This window comes from Ornithodoros turicata, chromosome 7, assembly GCF_037126465.1.
Source record: "Ornithodoros turicata isolate Travis chromosome 7, ASM3712646v1, whole genome shotgun sequence".
In the NCBI taxonomy this organism is placed as follows: Eukaryota; Metazoa; Arthropoda; class Arachnida; order Ixodida; family Argasidae; genus Ornithodoros; species Ornithodoros turicata.
The window spans coordinates 26,058,923-26,077,838 of record NC_088207.1 but is presented as its reverse complement, the minus strand read 5'-3'; the positions used below and the strand labels follow the sequence as shown (position 1 = coordinate 26,077,838).

At 48.8% G+C, this 18,916-nt stretch overlaps 1 protein-coding gene across 1 annotated transcript; it reads left to right on the top strand.

Annotated features, from left to right (window-relative positions):
* Positions 1 to 1,562: 1,562 nt before the first annotated feature.
* Positions 1,563 to 13,265, top strand: LOC135400708 (centrosomal protein of 135 kDa-like). The gene is made up of 10 exons (XM_064632569.1): positions 1,563 to 1,673; positions 4,706 to 4,769; positions 4,855 to 5,668; positions 6,499 to 7,422; positions 7,505 to 7,702; positions 8,083 to 8,255; positions 9,871 to 10,079; positions 11,446 to 11,691; positions 12,886 to 12,914; positions 12,977 to 13,265. The coding sequence occupies exons 2-10, from the start codon at positions 4,714 to 4,716 to the stop codon at positions 13,019 to 13,021; spliced, it is 2,694 nt and encodes an 897-aa protein (XP_064488639.1). The 5' UTR covers positions 1,563 to 1,673; positions 4,706 to 4,713; the 3' UTR covers positions 13,022 to 13,265.
* The last annotated feature ends 5,651 nt before the right edge of the window (positions 13,266 to 18,916 follow it).

Below are 18,916 nucleotides of genomic sequence, written 5' to 3'. Positions count from 1 at the left end.
CGTCTGACGAAGGCGGAGCTTCCGCCGCATAAAAAAAAAAAAAATAATAGATGGAGAATCATAAAAGCTCGCAATATGCCTGTGACCACCACAATCAAACAGTTCCCAAAGAAAAACAATTGCATTTCTCGTATTGCCAACTCTAGGATGAGAAAAGCGTAAGCATTTCTTTCCTGAGGAAGAACAGATACTACAGATAGGTTGTCTCGCAAGCTTCCACAAACTCGAGAGTCCTGTTCGTGTGCGAGTCAAAATGAAGGGTGAGTTGCTTAAGTTTAATTCGACGCGTACACAAAGAACACTGAAATGAGGAATTGCTGGTCGTATTAGCTCAGGACGAAGAAAACGTCTCTGTTTCTTACTGCTTTTGGTTCGGGACAATCTCTTGGCCAAACGAAAGTCGAACTTATGCAGTGCTACACCATCCCGTGTATCCCTCTCCCCAAGGGAACATACCGAGATTGGACCAAGCTTGGCAAGAGTTTGGCTGGCAAACCTAGCCGTGCTTGGCAAGTGCTTGGCCAGCGAGCTCGTTCTTGGTACAGGTCTGTCCCCTGGCCGACGTCTTGCCAAACCTCGTTCCGCCTATCACTATGCAACATTGCGCCAACGTTGGCTTGCCGAAAGATTCGTTGGCCAACTGTCATCCGACTTTTTGACAACCGTCAAAGCGTCTTTTTTATTTTTTCTTTTTATTATTTTATTATTTATATTATATTATATTTATTTATTTCGAGTAGAAGCTCCATTGTTTTCGGGTTTGTTTGCAATGCAGGGCCGATATTGGCCCGTCTATACTATGCAAAACTGTCAATAGCACTCTCGCAAGTCGCCGCACAACGTCGTTCGCCGACAACTGTGAGCAACATCACACTGACGTTGGTCAAAGGTGCAGTGGCCGACTAAATCGCATGCCGACCAAAAACTGACCACTGGCCGATGGTTCGCAATAGGAACTTTCCACTTGGGATAGAGAACAGGATGTGGTTTGAATCTCGCGATATGTATTGCTATTACCGAAAAAAGAGCGGCTGTTCGTTCTTTTCGGTGAATCTCTTCACGACGACCACACCAGATGCTGGCCAGACGATGCATGCCAAGGCTTTAACGACACCTCAACAAGGTGTCAGGGCGTGCTGTGGGGCCAGCGTTCGTTGACCAACATGCTCAATTAGTGACATTGTCCCATGCTTGTTCCAATCATTCTTGGCAAATGAAGTCGTCTGCCGACCGACTGCCGATGGCCGGCCGATCATCGGTAGTCGGCAAATTTCCATTGGGCTGTACTATATCACTGTCCGTCGCGTTACGTCGCACATACGTCAGCATGTACATATTCAGCGTTTTCGTCGGTCATAAGTGAAAAGCGTGGATACATCTAACCCTGGACAAGCTCCCTTGGAGGATAAAAGCCAGAAAATGTGAGCAAGAATAAGATTTCGCCAGGACGTCTGCCCGAAATAATAACGACGAATTATTTTCGTCCAGACGAAAAAGAAGAAGAAATCCTAAGGACCATTTCCTTGTTGGCTATGCCCCACTGTGGAAGAAGACGTGTAGCATATAGCTAAATGTATAGCTCGTGCGTGATTTGTTCATGTTCTCGTGGTCGTTTTACGTGTGGAACAGCTTCCATCGTGACTGAGAGGCCTGACTGACTTCGACCTGACAAGGCACGTATTTTTCATGGACGTATCTGTTTGTTGTATACACACGCTACATACGCACGGGGTCACAGCAAGTACGGTAGCATGAATATGATTTCTTCGGATGAAACCTAATATACACTAGCTTAATATCTTAATATCGACCTTATATCAAACCTAATAAAAACTCTGTTGTAGTTTCGTATCAGGACCACTGGCTTTTTTCAAATAATAAAAACAAATCAAACGCCTTTACGTGAAAGAGGAGCTAATTAGTAACGAAATTAAACAAATGACCCTCGTATATTGCGTGAAACGTATAAAAGTTAAATTTTATCGCCGGTCTCTTGAAGGCGATCCCCCATCTTTACTGAGGGCCTTCTGATCTAACCTGAGGCACAGTCTCTGCGCCCGCACCGCCCAGACCCCCCCCCCAGACCCCCCAAATTTGTAGAACCTAACCTAGACTAACCTCACTAAAGTGAGGTGATTTAGCCCAATTTTACAACCCTACCTCTTGCAAGATGGCAAGTTTCGAACCCGTTCGGCTTGTGTGTTATAGGTCCGTGTTTCTCCTGATGCGCTAAAGGTGAATCAGATGGGGTTGTTGAAATGCGTATAAAAAGACTTCTAGTCCACGGAATTTTATAACTTACATTTTTAGATTCCGTATATGACCTTCTTCCACCTCTATGCAATATTTACCTTCCTAACCCTTTCACTAATTTTTAAAAACGAGTGGTCCCGATACGGAACTACATCCGTTTCTTTGCTTTGGTATGTGCGTAGAACGCAACATTATCCCCCTCAAACGAAGCTCACTGCTTACATATCATTGGTACGTCCTCTAAGAAAAAAGGGTGTGAAAAGGTCCTAGATCAACATAGCGTCTGATAAAGGGCGTAAGAGGGTGCTAAAAGCAATTATCATATATCCAAATTGCTACAAAAGGGCGTACACCCCCCTTGCTCACCGAATCAGAAATCGTAACTCTATCATTCGTGGCAAAGAGTGAGGTAGCAGGTTGAACTTTTCAACCTTTTAGGCACAACATATGCGACAAATATTACCTACTGAAAGGTATAACTGCTCCATCCTTTCTTCTGAGAGTGTACGCGGACATCTCATGGAATCCCCACAAACTTCCAGATATAAACCTGCTAGAGAATGTACAGAAAAAAGCTTTAAGATTTATCTCTAACTCGTATGCCAGACTCGTCAGTGACGGCGCTGTACAAAACCTCTGGAATTTATCCCCATTGGCTCTTCGGAGAAAACTCAAGCGACTGAAGTTCTTGCATAACATTGTTTACGATAAGAGAGGGTTAAAGTTCGACGATTATTCGGCGTATACCGGGTGTTTCAGTTAAATCCCCGGGCTAAATAATTCACGAACCGGTGCACCAATCGAATAACTTTCTTTTTTACAAGTATCTGTCCAATACCGCCTACAAGATGCGCACCGCGTGAATGAGCGGGAGGCGCTCATTATTTAAATAAAAACTCAAATGAGTTTCGTGAAAAAAGCTAACTTCTAAAGCAGGGCGCCGTCGGCATTAAAATGGGTACTACCCCTTCTGTGACCTTCAGCAGATACCTTTTAGAGAAAAATCTGCAACCGAAGCGGGTCATTTGTTGCAGTAATTAATTGGTTTCGGTTTACATATTATATTCGCGGCTGGTCGCGGTGAAGCGCAAAAGGACGCTCTTCCACTCCCTTATTCACCAATGAATTACGTCCTTTTACGCTTCGCCGCAACCAGCCACGACAAAAATACGTAAACCGAAACCAATTAATTACTGCAAGAAATGACCCGCTTCGGTGGCAGATTTTTCTCTAAAAGGTGTCCACTGAAGGTCCCAAAAGGGGTAGTACCCATTTTAATGCCGACGGTGCCCTGCTTTAGAAGTTAGCTTTTTTCACGAAACTCATTTGAATTTTTATTTAAATAATGAGCGCCTCCCGCTCATTCACGCGGTGCGCATCTTGTAGGCAGTATTGGAGAGATACTTGTAAAAAAGAAAGTTATTCGATTGGTGCACCGGTTAGCGAATTATTTAGCCCGGGGATTTAACTGAAGCACCCGGTATATGTAACTCCAGTCGCTTGACAAGACAAACACGGCAAGCTCATGTGAACCTCGTTCGAGGAAATCGTTCTTGTATTTCTCATTATTCCCTCGCCCAGTGCGCGAGTGAAATGATTTGAAAGATGTCACAGAAATTTCTTGTGCATCCTCATTGTCATTGGCTATCGAACGTTATCTTAGTATTGCTGTTGAGTGAATTTATATGTCCCGTTTTCGTTCTGCCCCGAATTGTATTCCTGCTGAGTGAACTCATGTGTCGTGTTATCATTCTGCTATTGGTATATTTTTAAGCCCTTTTTCATTACTAGTACTTTTAAGTTGACTAGTACTTATTCTGCTGTTATAGGCAGATTTTATCCCCAAATGCTGTTTAACTAAATAATTCTAAAAAACACTACAGAGAGTATAACTCAGAAGGGTAGGTCCAGTTAACCAGTAAGCAAATGCGAACTAAATTTGTTGTTGTTGTTGAAGTTCCTCAGGACGAGAGCCGTCGATATTTCGAACACAGTCTGTTCTTCAGGGAAGAATAACAGCATGAACAGTTCTTCTGTTGACTGTTCTGGTGACTTCTCTTGTATGAACTTTTCTTCTTCCCAAAAGAACAGTCTCTGTTTTAATATCAGCGGCTTTCGTCCTGAGGCACTTCCCTTCACGCGTAGACAGTAGCTGTACCAAAAGCACGCATTTCTTTGTGTATTGTAGTGTAGGTGGGATCTATTAACGTCTGTCCCGTTAACGAAAAGTGATAGACGTGGAAGCGATTAGGTGAGATTTACGCCCTGAATTGTACAAGTATCACCCCATTTTTTACAACCCGAAAAGTGAAGAACAGTTAGCCATTATATGGTTCATAGTAATTTGTTGCCCTGTTCTACACGAAGTGCTTCGATCTTTTATATCCACACTTAATCATTTGATGGCGTTATTAGTGTTTGTTGAATGTGCTTTAACATCTTGCATCTACAGGGTGGGAAATGAGTAACGCCCCAGCATGTCAAACAGAAGCAAGCTTGTCGCCACCTCAAAAACTGTAAGCTTCCATCGTCATAAGACCCCCATGGTGGTCGCGTTGCTTTTCTCGTTCGTAATTACGTAAGAAGCTTATTTCCTTACAGTTGTAGCGCCGATGAAGTCGTCAGGGAGCCCAACGAAGGCGACTCCTACCCTGATGACCCCGCGGAACCATCTGAGGAAGTTGTAGCAAAAGATGGCACAACTGTCAACGATGCCAGAGAAATGTTAAATGAGCGCCGGCTACCAGAGAACAATGACGAGGTGGATCGCAAGGACTCGGAAATTCAAAAACTTCGAAACGAGGTCGCTGTATTGACGGAACAACTTGAACGGATGAAGCGTCATTACGCGGAGCCGTTGCATCAGAAAACGTTGGAATTAGCGGCGCTACGAAGAGAACAAGGGACTCAAAGCGAGGAAGTATACAGGCTCACTCAAACAGTCTTTATAAAGCACGAAACTATTGAGAACCTCAGGAAAGAATTGCACCAGGCGCACGAGCAGCACTCTGCCGCTGAACGGTCTCTAAAAGCGTCCTACGATGATCTGTCAGACGAATACAACAAGATGAGCATCTTGCTTGCTGACTATGAAGCGAGGGAGCTCGAACTTCATGGCCGTTTGGAGTACGAAATGACGCTACGCATTTCAGCGGAAGAAAACTTTGAAAGGCTGCGTGCAGGAACCAGGAAGGAAGTTAGACCAAAGGAATCGGGGACAGAACTCCAGGTGCGACGTCTAGATGATGCGATAGGCGACGTCGATTCAGATGTGCCGAAAATGTGCGAAAATAATGCGACAGCAAAGAAATGCTCTGCAGGCCACGATGTGGTACAGCGACGCAGAGACTCTGAGGAAACGCTGCAGCGAGCCCGGTGTTTGAGCCCAGAAAATCCTTTACTGCAAGACGATAAGGTAAGGGTACCGCTAAGGTAACTCATGTAGGAAAGGGACATCTTCCGTGCTTTGCTATAGAGTGCTGACAGCAATACAGTATAGCTATGGACCTCTTCGTGCGCACTACAGGAAGGAGGAACAACAGAACATTGTAATGTCTGTGCTTGTGTTTCTTGTCCTCTGTGTCGCCCAAGCTCACTTTTTCTTCGATGGATTTCAATGTCTTTCTCCTACGTGCGTTTTCATGAAGTTTACCGCTCATCATGTGCATGCGCTAATGACATCGCTGATGTTGTTACACTTCGCTAGATGACACGCCAAAGACCAACCATTACGCAGAATACCATCGTCAATCACTATTGGTGTCAAACACAGGCGTACGTCTCCAGTTTTCAACAAATCAGGGGAGAGAAAGTTGTCATTCGTAATCATGGTTGGTTGCAGTGTTTGTATACAGTTGCAGTTGGGTTGTTGTGTTTATGGTTGCGTTGTCGAACAGTTTACCCGCGATAGACGATATGTAAAACCCAGCGCCCTCTTATAGGGCGCACGGAAACCTCCGGAAACCCGCCATGTCTGAGGCTCCCTCCCTGACCCGAGTCATACACACAACTCACATGCAGCTGTTCTATGGTGTGTCTTGCCTCACAAATGTGCTTCACATGAATGTGAATGTTATTCACATTGTGAGACGAGGTGTTCAAAAGGGAATGCAAGCAAGGTAGGTCTCCGGGAGTGCTACGAGATGGCCCTAGGTTTTGCGTACGGTCTATTTCAAGAATATAATGGGTGTCAGGGGCGGAGGGGGTGAACGAGACCCACAGCTAAGCTCCATATATATTTTGCAGGCACGTGCAACCGTGAGCATGGAAGACTATTTTCCGCTGACCATTCAGGATACGGCAAATCGCACGGAGACGTCAGCTGATTCGAACAAAGAAGTTTCAGACGAATATAATGAACTCAACAATTCTATGCTTAGTAGCGGGAGGCGGTACGACGAAAAGGGACTTCCGTTCACGGCGTTCACTCCGGCATGTAGCTCTGGGCACGACCCCACGGAGGAGGCAGGAGCTCCAGAAGTCCAGGAAGGGAACGAAGATATGCAAGACATGCTCTCCAAGAGCAGTGAAGAAAGCGTTTTCGCGGTGGCTCCCGTGGAAGCTAACAATGTTTTTCTGTCTTCGGCAGTGGAGGACCTGAATTACAGGTGCGCAGCCGCTGAACAAAAGCTGCAAGATTTCAAGCTGTATCACATGCAAGTAGTCGGAAATCTCTTGGAAGAGAAGTATACGATTGAAAAGTCTCATAACCAAGCCCTGGCTGAGACTGTAGATCTCCAGCTGACTTTAGAATCAGCAAATGCGCAACATGCTGTAGATCTTGCTGAGAAGCAAGCTAACGTTCAATACGTTGCCGAGGAACTTGCAGAAGCTCGTGATGAGCTGCGAAATCTGTCGAAAAACGCATTACGTCTTAATAGGGAACTGACTGCGAAGCAAGCCGAGCTAGAGGAAGCTCGGAAAGACCTTGCTGCTTGGAACGAGTCTTCTCCTGTGATCCTTCTTCACTACTATCTGATCAAGAGCAAACTGGAGTCCTTGTGTGCACAGCTCAAAGTATGGAAAGCATCCGCAGCTTCACAGTTAGAGGAAGAAGTTGCGCAGACGAAAGCTGTGACGACAAAGCTGGAAGCTGCGCAGGAAGAGATCGACCGAATGACAAAAGAACGAGGCGACGTATCTGCAAAGATTCAGGCGCTCCAGATGCAGGTACACTCATGGAGGGCGAGGCTGACGTCAGTAGCTGTATTAGAGCAAGCATGTATAGCGCACATTATTTGACACATTTCAGGTGGCAGAGCTTACGGGTAGACTTGCTGCCGCTGAAGAGCAGAAAGAATACTTGGAGCATGAGGTCAATAGGGCGATACGTTCCAATCAAAGCAACGAACAGGAACGGGTGCTTCTGGAAAGTGAACTGTCGATTCTCCGAAAGCGTTTACGGGAGCAGGAGCGGAATAGTGCCAATGAGCTCCACACCGACGTAAGGGTACGTTTTGTCGTAAGGGGCAATACACAGGAGTACGCTGAATATTCACGAACCCCGATAACAAGTGATTGACAAAAGCACGTTTAAAAACTCAGTTGCCGATACCCTCTGCAAAAACATTGGCACCAAAAAGCGCTCTTGGTTTCTTGGTGGAGCTATTTGAGAACCGTCTCTCCGGTAATTTCCCAGAAGCTCTCCGAGAAGCTCTCTAAAGCGGGCCCAAATAGCTTGTGCACTCCTGCTCCTCGAGTGTTGAGGGCACGCGAGTAGGTGCATCATGTGGGCTTGCTCCTTGGCTTTCTTCATTCCATGTGAAACTTTTCACTTGCAAGACCGCATACACTAATGCACATCGAATACACACATCGTCCTTCCACCAGGAACTGGAAGCACAGGTAGCAAGTCTGAAGTTAGACTTGGAACAATCCCAGGCAGAAGCGACAGAAGCGTGGACGCACCTCGAGGACTCTTATGAACAACTCCGTCAGTCGAGGGCATTCATCGCTTGGCTACACGCACGCATGCGTCGGTACAAGAACCGACTCGCAGAACCGTAAGTCTGGGGCGCGTTCCTGGAAGCGCGTGAGCACCGTAGCATCGTTCGCAGTCCGTGCTTTTGCAATCAGCGGCATTACGATGCTACGGTGCTCACGCGCTTCCAGGAACGCGCCCCTGGTGTCCATGTTTAAATATATTGAAAAGTCGCAGCCACATAGGGACACCAGTGGATGGAGTGTCATCCGGGGGTTGTATATTGCATTTCCCTATCCTGCGAGAAGACTTATACTGGTCAGACGGGAAGGTGTGCCAACATCAAGTTAAGAGACAGATGTGCGAGATGTAGAGCGTGCTGAAAACACAAATGACACTGACGTTTATTCTGGACTGCCAAATCCTTCGCCACAAAGGTACTTCCGATGGAACAGGTTGACGGATTTCATGCCCACATTGCTGTCCGCGTGTTCAATGATCTGACAAAGAAATCTGCCAGGATATGTGCAAGTGTGCATGAAAACTCAAGTTCGTAGTCCCGTCTGTTCTGTATGTGGTTTTTGGCGAATTCGCGTAGTCATCTTCTGGCAGCTTTCTTTGCCACATTCTGGGCAATTGCGTTCCGTTGGTCAAAACTTGGCAAACGCGCGTGTTCTCGTGGCGCTTTCCTAGCTTCTGTTTCGAGGAGAGAAAGCGAATACGCCACCCTCTCTCCTCGAATCAGAAGCGATAACCCTATCATTCGTGGCAATGGTTGGTGCAGAGCGTGCCATGAGGTGAAGTTCAGTTTTTAGAGTCTAACGGCACCTCCCCACCTCCATGGATCGAGTGTACAGCGAAAAAGCTGCGAACATCGCTCGGCGTTGAACGCCCCGCGCGAGGCGTCACAAAGGTGAGCGTCCGACGCCGATCTGCCCATGCCAGATATTTTTGCCCAGTGTCTGCGGATTCCGGAGGCGTCAACTGCGGATAAACACGAGGCCTGCCGTTCATAGCACTTTTCTGCAACGAATTTGCGTGACCTATACACTCAAATAAACGAACTTCGCCTCGTAGCATGTGTCCTAGCCAACCGGCGTACGCCTTTTTTGTACCAATTATGTGTGCATACGCGGTACAAAAAAGGCGTACGCCTCCCGTTTTCAGCAAATAAGGGCTCCATGGAGATTGGCCTTAAGATACAAACATCACTTAGTAAGGTGACGAGGTAGACATGATCGCTAATCGGCATGACGTAGTCACGTATAGATTAAGAGCAGTGACGGGCAAGACGATCGACAAGCCTGTGTTTATGCGTCCTTTTTGTATCTGTCTTGTCGTCCCAGCAGTACGTTTTACAGATTTCCAAATTCGTCAGCAACCTGGCGAGACTCTCGTTAAATGCCACTTCACTGTTACTCTACGAATACGCCAATCACAGTCATGCTTTCAATGACCGCCGCCATGGAGATGGGCCACATGGGCAGCCACTGCATGGTGGCCATACACTTGGTGTGTTCGTTCAAATCGTCTGCAGCCATTGACTGAACAACGACGTAGAGATGGAACTGGAGGAGGCCCCGAGTAGAGGGTCTTCCTTAGTCTAGGGGCCATTGGTAACACCCGGAATCCCACCAGATATGCTCTCGGCGTTTCGAACGACACAGTGCATCCCTTACTAGCCTTATTGAACGCAGGGAACAGAGAATGTGCGACGACGACATTGTCGGGGAGCAGCCTACGACGTCTGAAACTGGAGATTCTACCCTAGATGCATTTCGTGGAACCTCTGTGGTGACATGCGCCAAGCTCCAGTGCAGACCCCCACCTGAAAGGCGCTATACCATAACAGCATCTGCTGCGCATTCAGTTGGGACATCCACATCAGTGGAGAACACGCCGACAAGTGAGTTTGAAGCTTTTATACCGTACCGCTACGCAGCTTTCGAGCATTGAGGAGTACCATCTTGGAGATATATTAGTCAGCCCTTCCACGTCCTAAGAATAAGTTTCTGTTCCAAAGATTCGGTATCGAGTTGACTCTCCCAGATGCCGTCACCGTGGTGATCTGGAAGATCTAAAGCCCATTCTTCTTCTTTGCCCACACTACCAACTTTCCCGAACCATACTTCCTGGTCTCTCCACCAACTGAACTGTCGCCCCATCTCTTTGTCAAAACCAACGCTCTGCCCTCAAAGCTCTTCTGACCTTTTTGGACACTGTATAGAACTTCGGTCCTCACTTTGAAGCATAGAAATTGTAGAGGAGGTGGTGTTCTTCTACATCCTGAGTCCTGACCGGCGATGATGGAATGTCCCAGCGGGCAGATAGACGTGGCCTTTGGAACGGTGCCCGTAGAACTGCCGTGCCAGCGCCGTAGCGCGTGGCAGCAGAGGCACCTCTTCGTCTTCCACGGGCCGCCACAAAATCATAAGGAGAGAGGCTAGAAGAAAACCTGGGAGAGACAGTGACTGGGAGAGCCGGGAGAGCAAAGGATTTGTACAGAGGCAACACTCTCTCCCAATCTCCAAGTCCAAGAGGCGGCATGATCGATATTCTGGATTCGGCTACTGCCTTTCCATGTGTGAAGACCAGGTGCGTTCGGCGCAGTGGTATCCAATCCAATGCAAGTCGCTTCCGCTGGGTTCCGTGCGCCATGCCGTGTCGTGCGAAGTGTGTTTGTTCTGTCTGCCATCAGCTGTGCGTTGAGTATAGTACGGTTTAAACGTTGTGCTGCGACATGAAAGAACGGCGCACGGAACTCGTAGGGGACACCGCTTCTAACACGCTAGGCCTATCGTATCGATCATGGTGGCTCTCATGTTGAGATCCGACGGTTTCTACGTAGTTATCATGAGAGTTATATGCTTTGAGGCGACTCTTGCCTTTCCCACATCGCCACCAGCAATGGGATAGGGTATCACCTCTGGCGATGAAATTCCCGAATCATCATCATCATCAAATAAAGTTATTGCTTGTATCAAGGGGGGAAATTGCCTCAACGGGATGGAATGCAGTTCGGTGGCAAGAAATACATGCGCTCCGTCCGTATTATTCGCATAAAGCAGTTGAAGCACGCTCCTTATGAATTGAGGCTAACTGTTCGACAAATATAATAAACTCTCTTCCATTTCTTCTTCGCATTCCTACACAGGAAAAATTACTTTAGGCACGCGAAAAGCCTTTCATCGTCGGCAAGGGTCATATACGTTGAATTGAGCTAGCTCTTTTCTTGTCCAGTAAAGCTTCGTCTCTTTTTCATTACCTTCCAGCGTTAACGAAGCTTTTAACCAGCCCCGAACGGACCAGATCTGCGTTCAATGTAGCGCCAATTCCGAAGAGCCTTCAACCTCAGCGAGTGGCGAGACTCCCAGTTACGTCAAAGGTTGAAGCCAGATCTTCGTCGCTGCTAGCGCGCAGGAGATTGCAGGCACGTGCGGTACAAACTGCTTCATCGCCGATGATGTCTCCGTACGGAACTCCAGAGAGGACACGGTCACACGGTCGAACCCCTTCAGGTAGGTACGAGTTACACCGCTGTTGAACACGTTTATCTGGCTTCTCTTCTTCTTGCGCCGGTGTCGTTCCCTTGTCGTGAATCACCTCCATATTGATCTGCTTCGGCGTTCATTTACTTACCTCCGAAGAACTTTCGTGTTCGGATTCTGCTTCTGCAAGACCTCGACTCTATAGTATCTGTGCGACCAACTACTAATATGATATGGAGTGATTGCTGAAATTCTGTTTTGGGGGAGTCTCATATTCCATGTATGCTTTCCAGTACTGATTTGAGTCAGCTGCTTTGAGCTAGGGAGCCTTACCAACATCTGAGGAGAACCTAGAGGAAACATCCAGACAGCGCAGTCGGGTCACCTCCCAATTTCGATGTGGAAGGCGATGGTCTTAGCCACTAAGTCACTTTGGTAAGGTAAACTCGGCAAATTGGGAAGGGACATGTCGGTCATTCGACCAGTCGAACCAGCATATTTGGAGGTCAAGGGATTACGGCTGTTTCCCGGCCTTCAATGCATTTTTCGAGTTGGGATTCGGCAGATTGGGATGACACGGTTATGGTCGCGCTTGTCTGCTATTCATCAGCAGAACTCCCAATGACTTTTCGTGAGCCACTCTTCCTCCGATTCATGTTTACTCTTATCACATCCTCATTTCTCTCCAGCCTGCCATACGGATCTTGTTCCTTTTATCCGCATGGAAATTGACAACATTTAACTTGGAATCACTATGAGGTTATCTTCAACTTTCCTGTCACTCTTATGACAGATTCCACTGGTTTTTCCGGAGCAGCTTTTCTTACGTGTGAATGTGTTTCATTGCCGGATTCACGTGTTTCATCGCTTGTCGTTTGAGGCCGATTCTTTCTTGCCTCGAGAATCCTTGGATTTGGCTGAAACACAACCCCAGCACTTTCGCATCGTGGTCCTGTTCAGTTCACGTCCCAATTTGAGCGAGATCTATCAATTTGGCTCCTCTGCTGTTCCTTTGGCCTCATCCGGTTAAATTACTAATTTAGGTAGTAATTTTAGGTTAGTAATTTTTTCTGTCGCGTCAGTGTCTGCTGCGTCACACTTTGGTGCAAATATTGGCTGGCAGGTCTGAAGGCTGTTCGTGATGTGTGTCTGTAACCATCTTGGATAAATAACCTCAGTCTGTAAAATAAAGCGCTCGTGAACGAATACTGTTTTTACTTCCAGGGACAAGGGAAGAAACTTGCGTGCGACAGGTAAGCACATAAGCGCGTACTCCATGGCTGCCATCATAAGCCAAATATCTTCCTTTCTCTAGGTACCTTCCACGCACCCCAAGAATCAGGACGACCGTGATGTATAGTAGAAATATATTTCAACTACATATTAGATATTTTAAGCTTTGAGTCGGCGACGTGGCTGTATTTATTTATTGTTTGTATTTACAGAACACTCGCCTATGCATTATTCGAATCCAATTATTCTGTAGATTACATTTTCCGTCGAATGGAATCTGATTTGACACTTCACTAGTGCTGCTACAGAATAAAAATAACTCACATAGGATGTGTTACAGAATAACGTGAGAATACGTGTACAACACAGGCCATGCCCGTGTGGTTGTCTGTCCTTCGGTTTTCAAGGTGAAGAACACTAATGGCGAATTTGGTTGGCCGATTTGGTCGTGGCGGAGAAAGAATCTTTCACTGGTCGTTTCAGGTCAACTCTGACCGCTATTGAGTGCTTGTTCTTACACCGTCGTGAAACCTCGGATACGGCGGGAACTCCAGCCGACCATCTTCACAACAACAACAATCCTTCACATTTCGCTTTCGCTGACCTTGACACGTCGTGGACAATGGACCGGTAGGGAGGAAATCGGAACAGTTTGGAGGCCGTCCGTTTTCTTTCGTATTAGTAAACTCCCACAGTTCAAAGCAACGCTAAGCAGTCTGGGATTTTCTGAACTCGTCTATTGTTTTTTGATGGTGGATCTGGTCCCTTCGTAACCGTAGCCCATTTGGATGCTTGCTGCAGTTCGACCAGTCGAATTTGCCAGAAATATCGGCAGTACAGGAAGAGACATTTGCATTCCTATTAGTTATTTATTGATTTAGAGAGATGCCTTACCCATAGGTGCCGACTGCAGGGGGAGGGCTTGGAGACTTGAGCTCCCCCCCCCCCCCCGAAACTTTCCCAGGGGGTGGGTTTGAAGGCACGCTCCGGGAACTCCACCCAGCTGCCACTGAAGATGACGTTTCGAGGAATATTCTAAGAATCGCGTGTTTCATGCGAGTGATCATGAAAATCCTGTAAAAATCCGGGTCACAGCGCGGAATAGACATTTTTTTACAAAAGCAAGCGCCACCTGTGGCACGCAAGGGCTCATGGAAACTCGGAGCGCCTTAAAGGGACCATGAAACGATATTTCACTGGCCTACAGATCATTTTCAATTTGTTCCTCTGTACTAAAGCATTCACCCTGTGAAATACGAAGTTCAAAATCGTTCAAATAGCGAAAATATTCTATATTAACCACGGCCGCGAACGGCGACTGCTACTACGGCCCGCCTGCGAGGCGAACTGGCCGTGACATCATACACAGAGGATGTTGCCAATTCACGGACGGGCTATTGCGAACAAATTGCAAACTTCGCCATGAAAGAAGCTTGAAGATTGTATCTAATCGTTGACACAAAATCCTACCGGATGTGTAATGTCCCCAACAACACCACATATCCTCTGGATGTAAACGAATAATGTCCTAACGGATTCGTACGTCCGATGGATATCACCGAGATGTCCATCGGACGTCCGAATCCGCTAGGACATCATTCGTACATCCAGAGGATATTCGGTCTTGTCGGGGGTTGCCGTTGACTGTTAGCATTGTTATCGGAGCTCGTTTTCCTCTCAACTACTACTTCGTCAGAAAATGTCTGTCAGTGGCCTTTTGGGAGCTGCTGCGTACGGAACGATTCCTAGACACTGTGTGTGTCGCATAATCTCTTCTTGCATCGCTGGCAATTTGCGTTTCGTCATGGTTCTACTGATTTCGACGGCAGATATAAAACGTCGTTGTTGTCCAAACCGAAACCATGCACCCACGTGGTCCCGCATGGTATGTCCTCCTCCACAGTTGACTGAGAGGACTGGATGGCGATGACGTAAGCCCGCTTCGAAGAGATGTATCCGGCGGTCACGCCCCGCTATTTTTGCGTGGTAACTGCACTGAGAGGTCGCGTTTGACAAAACCGTCTCCGAGACATGTCCTCTGGTCAGTGGCGCTCCTCCCCCCCCCCTACACACATTACATTACACATTAGTTTTCCTCTTCCCTCCTCCCCAATTACGCGCTTCGACAATGAAACAACGCCCCCCCCCCCTTCCCCTGACTCTGATGGGTCACATGGACAATTTTATCAAGTTGTACAGTTTAATATCAAAATGATATAAAATGGAAGACTATCATTTTTATATAAAGCATTCTATGTTGCAAAGTTGTCTACTCTGTGAGCCCTTTGGTGACAGACGCGATGTAGTACACAAAGACGAGCCAGACGATGTCGCCCTTTGGAGATCCAGAAAGAATGCGCCTTCGCCTTTCGAACTCTTTCGTACCGGCCGTAGAGTCTTAGCGCATGCGTATTACGACAATACTGGGACTAAGTCCATGGAGCTCCAAAGAGGGGAGTCGTGTCTCGGTCGCATCTTTGAAGGTCCTGGGTACATCAGGGATAAGTCGTTCTGCGTATGGCATGTGGCCTGGAGGACGTACTCACTGACATTTCAAGAACTTTCTTTGTCGAAAAATTATAGTCATGGGCCCATGCAAAAACCGACGAAATCCTCATAGGTGTGTGGGTCGTCAATCGGGGGCGTGAAAGAAAGAGGTCCGGAGCCGCCAGCTGATCGGAACAAGTGAATGTTTTATTTCGCGCGCCCCGCGCACCTAAACTATAGCCGGCACGAGAACAATGTCGTCGGTGGCGCCACAGGAGCTCCCCCCTCGGAGACCGGAGGTCACAGAGAGCGGTCCGAGCGCGTGGACGGTGTGAGTGTGACGGCCCACGTCACGGACTTGCCGGGAGGCTTAGAGGCTCTGTCTGGCGTCGATGAGCGGACGGGGGTGACGATGCGTGAAGGTGGATCAACTCTGAACGCGGGTTTGAGGCGATCAATGGAGACCGACTGGGGTGTGCCGCGAACGTCGATGGTGAAGGTCTTGGGACCACGCCGGAGCACGTTGTAGGGCCCAGAATAGGGAAGCTCCAGGGAGCGGCGGATGCGATCCGTTCGCAGAAAAACGTGTGCCAATGACTGCACGGTGGGAGGTACGAAAGGGGCCGGGAGGTTGAGGCACGGGTCGGGGTGAAGCGGATGGACGCAAAAGCTTGGCGAAGGCGGGCGATAAAAGAAGGGTCTTCCGCAGAGGCGACTGGCATGGCAAAAACTTTGGCAGGGAGTCGGAGAGGACAGCCATACACCAACTCAGCCGAAGAGCAGGCGGGGTCGGGCTTCACGGCGGAACGTATGCCGAGGAGAACGAGGGGGAGCAGATCGGGCCATCGGGTACGGTTGTCGTGAGCCATGAGGGCCTGCTTGAAGTGCCGATGGAACCGCTCGACTCAGCTGTTGCATGCGGGGTGGTACGCCGAAGTTCGAAGCCGCGTGCTGCCGAAAAGATTACTAAAAGCTTGGAAGAGGCGACTTTCAAATTGCTGGCCTCTCTTGAGGGAGGCCAAAGCGGGCAATCCATGTGTCGAGGAACGTGCTCGCGACAGTCTGTGCGGTGACGTCGGGCATAGGAGCCGCTTCAGGCCATCGCGTGAACCGATCCACGCACGTCAGCAGGTAGCGGAAACCTTGAGACGGAGGTAGCGGGCCCACAATGTCCAGATGGACCTTTGAGAAACGGTCCGTGGGCGGTAGAAAAGTGTCAAGAGGAGTGACGGTATGGCGATGGCATTGTGACAGCTTACACGGTGTACAGGCGCGCACCCAGAGACGAATGTCTTTTCGTGCACCCGGCCATACGAAACGGCGGAGGATCACGCTGGTTGAGGCATGCACACCAGGGTGGGCTAAGCCATGGATGCTGTCGAAGACAGCGCGACGGAGGGCACAGGGCACAACTGGGCGCGGCTCGGGGCCCGAGATGTCGCAGAGGACAGATATCCCGCAGCCAGGAAAAGTGACGTCGCTCAGCTTGAGGCTGGTCTGCTGCGAGACACGGAGGTGCTGCATCTCAGGATCATTCGCTTGCTCTTGCGCGAGAAGAGTAGGTGTAAGAACCGTAGGCCGTGTGACCGCCTCAACACGGCTGTGTGCGTCGGCGACGATATTGGCGGTGCCCTTAATGTGCCAAATGTCAGTCGAAAACTCGGCGATGTACGCTAAATGACGAGTTTCGCACGGACTGTACCACAAGCCAGCTGAGGTGAAGGCGCCAACAAGGGGTTTATGGTCAGTCCAGATCACAAACTGCCGACATTCCAGGAAGTGCCTGAAGTGCCGGACAGTAGAGTAAGCGGCGAGAAGCTCCCTACCGAAGGCGCTGTAGCGGGATTCTGTAACTGAAAGCTTTCGGGAAAAGGCGAGTGGGGCTACAACGCCGTCCAACACCTGCTGGAGGGCCGCCCCGATGGCGTTGTCGGGGGCGTCCACGAGGAGGAATGTGGGACCGGTCGGGTGGGGGAAACTTAGCATGGTGGCCGAGGCCAAGGCTTGCTTTGTGGTATCGAAGGTGGTCTGGAGAGCAGGCGACCACGGCACGGGTGTTGAGGGAGAGCCGCGTTGAGGCCTTGAGTAGGTCTTCAAAAGGTCTGAGAAGAACCGCAGTAGCAGGGACGAAGCGTCGGTACAGCGACTTCTATAATTTGGTCAGCATGAGCAGAAAGTCCGGCAATCGACAGGTTGGTAGCGGTGGCGAGCAGCATCTGAACTGTTGGAGGAAGGCGCTGAAGGAGGAGTTACTTGAGGAGTGGTTCGTCGACGGACGCACCCCGGGCTCCCAAAGGGTTCTGCATGTGCCGAAGGAACTGCGACGGCCTCCTGTCGCCGAGGTCTTCAGCGGAAAGTAGCTGCTGGAGGCGCTTACGTTCTGAAGCCATTGTGCGTTCAATAATGGTCGCTTTGAGCTGGTCGTATGGCGCTGAACGAGGCGGAGCACAGACGATGTCGGCGAGCTCAGCGGCAAGCTCGGGTGGTAAAACGGACACGACATGGTAGTAGCGTGTGAGCTGCGACGTAATTCTGGCGAAGTGGAATTGGCACTCCACCTGAGAGAACCACACGTTCGGATTGGCGTGCCAGAACGGCGGAAGCTTCACGGATACGTGGCCAACGTGAAGACGCGACTCGGCGTTGCTTCCTTCCGTCGCGCTGGCGTCATCCATTGTTCGGGTCACCAGATGTAGGGTCCTCAATCGGGGGCGTGAAAGAAAGAGGTCCGGAGCCGCCAGCTGATCGGAACAAGTGAATGTTTTATTTCGCGCGCCCCGCGCACCTAAACTACAGCCGGCACGAGAGCGATGTCGTCGGTGGCGCCACAGGTGCAATGCATTAAAATTCATTTGGTCAGGGTGCAGTAGATGTATACCATGTGAGCTCCTTTCATGTTTCCAGGGGTTCTTTACATGGTGTTCTTCTGTGTCAGACGATGACATCACAAAATTACTATTCCCTTTCGCTGTTAATTGGCATAAGCTCAATTTCCCACCACAAGGCCGCTTTCCCGCCAAACAGCTGAGCACAGCAGCGGAGCGCGCCGACGTGACGGGTGACCGCGAATGCAGCGAACGCTTCATCCGTAAGAACACCGCTCAGAGATAGTTCCATGGACAACCTGCGTCCCATTGCCCTCTCTCTTAGCTAAACTCTTACTCGTACGTTCCAAGTACACATCGACTTCAGGCCTGGCTTCTCCATTTGGATGACTCATGTTTTTTTTTCTATTTTTTTTCTATTTTTTTTTTTTACGTTCTCCTTTGCAAGGCGAAAATGCAATCGGTGTAGGTTGCTTTGATCACTCTTGATGTTTCCAAGGCATTTGACTCTGTTGAGCATTCTCTACTTCTTAGCTCTATGTGGGCAGTGTCCTTGCCGTCGTACATTGTTCGCATGGTTGCAACACTTTCTCCTTACCGTACCACATTCTTGGTCGTCCCCATCCGTACGGAAGGCATTCCCCTCACGCTTTTTGCCATCCTTTCGTTTGGTCGTCCTTATGGGCGCTCTGCTTATCTCACACCATCTT

Coding starts and splice junctions, on each gene's coding strand:
- LOC135400708 (XM_064632569.1), top strand. CDS start 4,714: ATGAGTAACGCCCCAGCATGTCAAACAGAAGCAAGCTTGTCGCCACCT. Junction 7,703..8,082: donor AGCTCCACACCGACGTAAGG/GTACGTTTTGTC, acceptor TCCTTCCACCAG/GAACTGGAAGCACAGGTAGC. Junction 12,915..12,976: donor AAGAAACTTGCGTGCGACAG/GTAAGCACATAA, acceptor TCCTTTCTCTAG/GTACCTTCCACGCACCCCAA.